The sequence below is a fragment of the Poeciliopsis prolifica genome, unplaced genomic scaffold, assembly GCF_027474105.1.
Source record: "Poeciliopsis prolifica strain line A6 unplaced genomic scaffold, Auburn_PproV2 SCAFFOLD201, whole genome shotgun sequence".
NCBI lineage: Eukaryota > Metazoa > Chordata > Actinopteri > Cyprinodontiformes > Poeciliidae > Poeciliopsis > Poeciliopsis prolifica.
Window position 1 is genome coordinate 110,514 of NW_026562576.1, and position 6,000 is coordinate 116,513.

Sequence of the window (6,000 nt, forward strand, 5' to 3'; positions counted from 1 at the left end):
CCACCAGATGCACTACATGACCTTTTTGAAGGAATAGTCCCAAGAGAACTAGCATTGTGTTTTCAGACTTTCACCAAGAAGAAGTACTTTAATTTGACTGAACTCAACGAGTTAATCACACGTTTTCCCTATAAGGGCTCAGACAAAGCCAACAGCCCTCAAGCAGTCCCTCAAAACTACATTCGTCGCAGAACGATAGGAGGAAATGCCCATGAAAATTGGGCCCTAATACGGTTGTTGCCACTCATTGTTGGTTCACGGGTACCTGAGGATGATGCTGCCTGGCAGGTTCTTCTGACTTTAAAAGATATTGTTGAATTGGTGGTTGCCCCTGTTCATACAGTTGAAACTATTGCATACCTTGACTTTAAAATATCTGAGCATCGTGACAGATTCTTAGCAGTTTTTCCTGAAGAGACACTGACACCCAAACACCATTACTTAGAACATTACCCTGCACTGATTGCAGAGTATGGGCCTCTGGTTGGTGTATGGACAATGCGCTTTGAAGCGAAACACAGCTTTTTCAAGCAAGTTGTGAGGCACACAAAGAACTTCAAAAATATATTGGTGACCCTTGCTACAAAACATCAGATGATGATGGCATGCCATTTACATACTGATGTTGGAAAACAGCCATTGTGTGTCACAAAAATATCTGTGATGCCTTTAGATGTGCTGCATTCAGACATACAGGAAGCTTTAAGAGAAACATCACCGCTTCTGTCTTCCGTGCAGTTTGCTAACACTGTCACTTGCTATGGAACAAAGTACACTGTTGGGATGATCTTGCCGTATGGCTCTACTGGAGGACTTCCTGACTTTGCTGAGATTATTCAGATAGCCATTTTAAACAGCCGTGCACATTTTATTGTAAAGTTACTACATGCATGGTATGAAGAGCATCTTAGATCTTTTCAACTAGAGAACACTGGCAAGATGGCTCTTGTTGAGCAGCAGAAACTTGGTGATGTGTACCCCTTGGCTGCATACAGCGTGGGAGGAAAACGCTTGGTCACACTCAAACGTCACATCTGTTGTTTGTTTTAGGTAATTTTGATAAATTATGTTAACCTTTACATCTCATAACATCTGTTTTAAAAATCATTGTTCTGGAAATATAACAACAGTATCCTTTTTTGTTGACATTATAGCAATTTAATAATCATAATTATGGCACACACATTTAATGTTATGATTATAAGTGTGGTGTTCCACTTAAATAAGTACAAATTTTATTTATGAATTTTTTTATACAGGTTTTTTTCATGTACTGTATAACAATATATTTAACTTTTGTCTATTCTTGTCTGGATGGCAGAGATGGAGGCAAAACTCAGAGTAATAATTGACGACCGAATTGAGAAGTTGGACCTTCCATCAGGCATCCCGCCCACTGTGGAGGAGCTGCATAATATTGTGAAGGACACCTTTGGGATTTCTACTGAGTTCAGTCTTCAGTATTTTGATGTGGAATTTGAAGATTATTTTACTCTTCACAACAATGACCTTATCAAACACAAGGGCACCATAAAGGTTGTTCACACTTCTCCTATTCTTCTGAACTTGTATGCAGCTAATGAAAGTTTGGACAGTTCCTTTGTTCAACATTCCACTGACTGTGACTCTGCATCGTTTGAAGAGTCAAATGCAGAGTCAACTGCTGGAACATCTTCTTCACAGGACACCATTATCCTGTCTGGGCGCAGTACCACAGAACGCTGTCAGTCATGGCCAAAGCAGTTCCCCATTCCACAGTTTGCATACGAAACTGAGATGTACCTTGAAAGAGGCAATGAGGACTACAAGAAGAATGGAACACTTCTCACTACCTCGAAGATCAAGCCAGACATACTTGAGAAACTGGCTGAAACTGTATATACTTATACAGCCTATCCATCAGGTTCACAGATAAGTGATGTTGCTGAGGCACTTGTCAACAAATATCCTTGTCTCAAGGAACCCGGTTCCTTTGCAGGTTACTATGGCTGGCAGCAAAGCCTTAAATACAAGATGTCAAATTATCGCACCAAACTCAGAGGCTACGGTGTTCCTGAGGTGTTATGCAATGCACTAAAACGCAAGAACCCTGCGGACAAGAAGTCTGCAAAGAATGTAAAAAAACCTTGAAAAGCAGAGGTAAACTTCCTCCCTTCTTACCCGGCTGGAGAGGATGAAGAAAGTCAAGAACAAGAGAGGATTCAGTTGCTTACTGAAGTAAAAAAAAGGACAACAACACATTGATAAAAGAAAAAAATGGCCAAAACTTTTGCACACAGAAGAAACGAAATCATCAACCAATCACCCAGTATAGAGGACATCAAAGCCAGATGGCCCACTCTATTTGAGCTGTCTCACATGAGTTATAAGTGTATGCTAATCAGAAATATTCCTAGTCAATGTGAAGGATTGCATTTGTGATGTAGCATTTAGCTATTTGATACAAAATGTGTTACGTTACTGTCAGCTATTTTATAGATCAAATTTGATCCATCTTCTTGCTTTTGAAAAATGTTGTAAGAACAGTATGTATGTTTGTAATATTTGAGGCTTTAAAACTGGTTTCATGATTTGTCTTTCAGATCCAGGATGAGTTTCACAGAATCACAATGGTGCATCTTGAATCAAAGTTCATGTCCAAACTGGATGAATATACTCCTCGACTTCTGAACCTCTTCCACTCCAAGGGCGGAACCATGGGGTTGAGGTTGCAGGCTATCCTACTCAAGGTATCTTTCATTGAGCATTATGGTTGCTAATCTTTCATTCTCAAAATTTTGTTTTTAAACTTCTGGAATATCATTACTTAAATTTACTGGAGGTTAGCCTGTGATTCTCTTTATAAATGGAATATGAAATAATCGCATGAGAATTTGTTTCAGTAGTGTTTTATTACACTGGTCCCCAAGATGGCACAGGAAGGATCCTTGAGCTTATTAACAGTAATATAAATCACCTGGTGTTTATTTTTTTTGTTTCAGACTCCAAGCAATCCTGACATCAACATGACCAGAGACGTTATCATTCGATGTTTGATGATGTACCTTGGGGAATCTACAGATCAACTCTTAAAAGAGTACGATGTAAGTTTAAGTAGATGTTAAAATATAAAGTAGGTGATTTATCTCAACTCTTCTAATTGGTATTCGTTGGAAAGTCAAATTACAAAATAGTCATAACTTTATTTCTCCCAGTAGTTCTTGGTAAGCTATCATTGTCCTCTGTTAAGTGTGTTTTAATTTTTATTTTCCATTAAGAAATTTTTAAGTGCTAGTGCAGAATGCTATCTCAATTTCATTTTACCAACTGGCATAATTTAAAACTTGGCAGTAATTTATTTAATTTTTTTCATAAGAATGCTTTACCTAACCATAACTTGATTTTTTTTTAAGTCTTTGCAATTTGTCCCTAAAAGCGAGCTAAGAAATTATGGCCAAGGCGCAGCTTTGTGAATACAAAGACATTTTTACAGAAAGACTGAGGCAATGCAGAATAAGATATTAATCAAGACAGTGTCAGGAAGAAATAATAGTGTAATGGATTGATTTAATTTCAGAAACTTCATTTAGAAATATTTATAACTGTTCAGCTCATCATTGTATAATTGATTATATTATAATATAATATTTTATTATGATTGATTTATATTTGTCTTTTTTAATTTTTAAATTCATTTTTAATTTAAAATATGAGATAATGTTATCTCATATTTGTCTAAAACACTGACATAAATAGAGTGCATTACTAGCAACGGCTGACAAACTCCAGATTTTCTTGTCCAAACAGTTGTAAGCAATTTGGGAAATGGAACCTTCTCCTTTGGCTGTACTGTCTAATATGCACAATGTTCTTGCTATTACAGGATGCTGATGAAGACAGTGTGTCACAGGACCTTGCTGTTCAAAGCCTGAAGATCTACAACATCAAAGCTAAGACGTCAGAGGATCCAGACATCGGTATCGTGGTGGACGGCGTGAAAATTCTAACTGCTCTGGGTAACTTTCCAAGGGCTTGCTCCCTGCTTGTTGGGTTGGCATATGCTGTGAATCTTGCCTATCCAAAGAAGCTCAGATACACACGTTGAAGTGTTTCAGAAACTTCTCCTCGGACTGTATAGTTCAAAGCTCTCCACAAAAGTGAACAGCCTCAGGAATAAACTACTGGCTTAAGAAAACGAACCCTTACTAAACAAAAGGGAATAGGCAAGTCACTGTCAAAACCAACACACAAAACTTTGTGACATGCTCTGTGAAGTTAGTTAAAATTTGGGTAATTTTCAGTTCAGTGGATTTTGCATGTGTATTTTTTCTTGCAGTACATTACAGTTAACTACCCTTTCTAAGGACTAACCCCTTGTTCTCATATGTGGTAGTGCGGCCTGTTATATGGCTTTGGATCTGTTCAGGTCTGTCACATGAACCCTTGTCCCTTTTATACAGCATAGAGAATCCACTATTGCCTTTTTGGAGAGTCCATGCAGGCTTCACCACTGAAGGGTGATGATCTGCAGGCTGCAAAACGCTGTTGTGTTTCATTTGCACTTTATATAATATGTTTTTGTTCAGTTCTGTCTTTCAACTTATTTTTCGAAAAGGAAAGTAAGTGTCACGGAGCCAAGGGCCCCAACACAGTGACAAGATGTAGCATAAACATGCAAAATAAGAAAATGGACGTTTTTATGCCTCAAAAGTCTTGCCCATCTCTCACATCTTGTCGTGTTTTCCCCAGGTAAGATTTATACTTGTGTTGTGCTCTGCATGCCTCTTAAACATAAAGTTAACTATGTTTATGTGATTGATAAATTGTTGAAGCAAGCTTAACTGAGTCCAAGTTGATTGTTGTTGATGTGATTGTTCTAAAAAATCATGTTAACTATACTTTGAGCAGAGTGGCACTATGTTTTTGACTTCATACTGATATATTGTATATTGCCCCTTCTCTGTTTTATTGTTGTATTTTGGAATTTTGCACTTGTTGGGTGCTGGATAATTACGTTTTATAAAGTTTCACAAAGAAATGCTGCTGCTGTTTAATTTGTTGTTTTTGATGCCACTCAAGTTTGGTCAGTATATTGTGTAAATTAGACTCAAAAAAATTATGGCAACAAAGTGACACTCAATATTATTGAATAGATTTAAAGTCCTATGACACAAATAACAACTTAGAATTTATCAATTATTTTAGCTACAGATGTCTAAGAACAACAGTGTTAATGTGTTGAATTAAGCAATAATGTGCTAAAATATGAGTTGATATCATTTATATTATTTACTTAATCCAAATAAATTTTTATGCTGATCTTTAGTAAATCTAAATCAATTTCAGCCATTTAATTAATAAATATAAATTAATTTCACCTAGATTATCAGTAAATATGAATCAATTTCCCACAGATATTTCGTAAATCTAAATAATCTTTTCTCAGAAACTTAGTAAATAGAAATAATTTTTCCTTGTAAAATTGAGTTGGATTTACTAAATATTTTTTGTCAATATAACTTATCATTTGGCTTGATATTACTAAATCCAACACTTTTCAGCTGTTGCTTTTATTAACATGTACTTGATTTTTTTAAGTTAAGTTAAGTTAAAATATTCAATACTTTTTACTCATTATTGTAGAACATAAAATCTACTCAATTATATTACGTGTCACTTTGTTGCCTCAATTTTTTTGAGTAACCATTGGTCAAATTTTTCTGAGTGTATATCATCATAACTATTGTATATTTTGCTGCTTTTTATTGTGTTTTACTAAAAAATACATGAATATTGCCAAAGTGTCTTACCGTTTATCTTCAGTGTCAAAGCTTACAGGTTCATCCTTAGATCTGTCACTTTTTAAACTCACTGAAGAAGAGATTGGAGTTTGGTGCTGAGGTAAGCTACAAGACAAACAGCAAAATGTATTTTATATGACAAGCTTTAACAAATATAATGCTTTGCTCACCCGTGAAATGCTATTATTATTTTATCTAATTAAAAATTATTGAATTAATG

The 6,000-nt window shown here is 35.7% G+C and overlaps 1 protein-coding gene across 1 annotated transcript; it reads left to right on the forward strand.

Annotated features, from left to right (window-relative positions):
* The first annotated feature begins 1,271 nt into the window (after nt 1–1,271).
* LOC129356856 (uncharacterized) lies at nt 1,272–4,084 on the forward strand. Its single transcript, XM_055026400.1, has 5 exons — nt 1,272–1,536; nt 1,684–2,115; nt 2,583–2,729; nt 2,982–3,083; nt 3,863–4,084. Exons 1-5 carry the CDS (start codon nt 1,315–1,317, stop codon nt 4,082–4,084), a joined length of 1,125 nt encoding a protein of 374 aa, XP_054882375.1. The 5' UTR covers nt 1,272–1,314.
* Nucleotides 4,085–6,000: the final 1,916 nt, after the last annotated feature.

Bases quoted from the DNA above. Each gene is read 5' to 3' on its own strand.
- LOC129356856 (XM_055026400.1), top strand. From the start codon at position 1,315: ATGGCAGAGATGGAGGCAAAACTCAGAGTAATAATTGACGACCGAATT. The intron at 1,537-1,683 runs GTTGTTCACACT...TCTTCTTCACAG, and splicing joins AACACAAGGGCACCATAAAG to GACACCATTATCCTGTCTGG. The intron at 2,116-2,582 runs GTAAAAAAACCT...TTTGTCTTTCAG, and splicing joins ACAAGAAGTCTGCAAAGAAT to ATCCAGGATGAGTTTCACAG.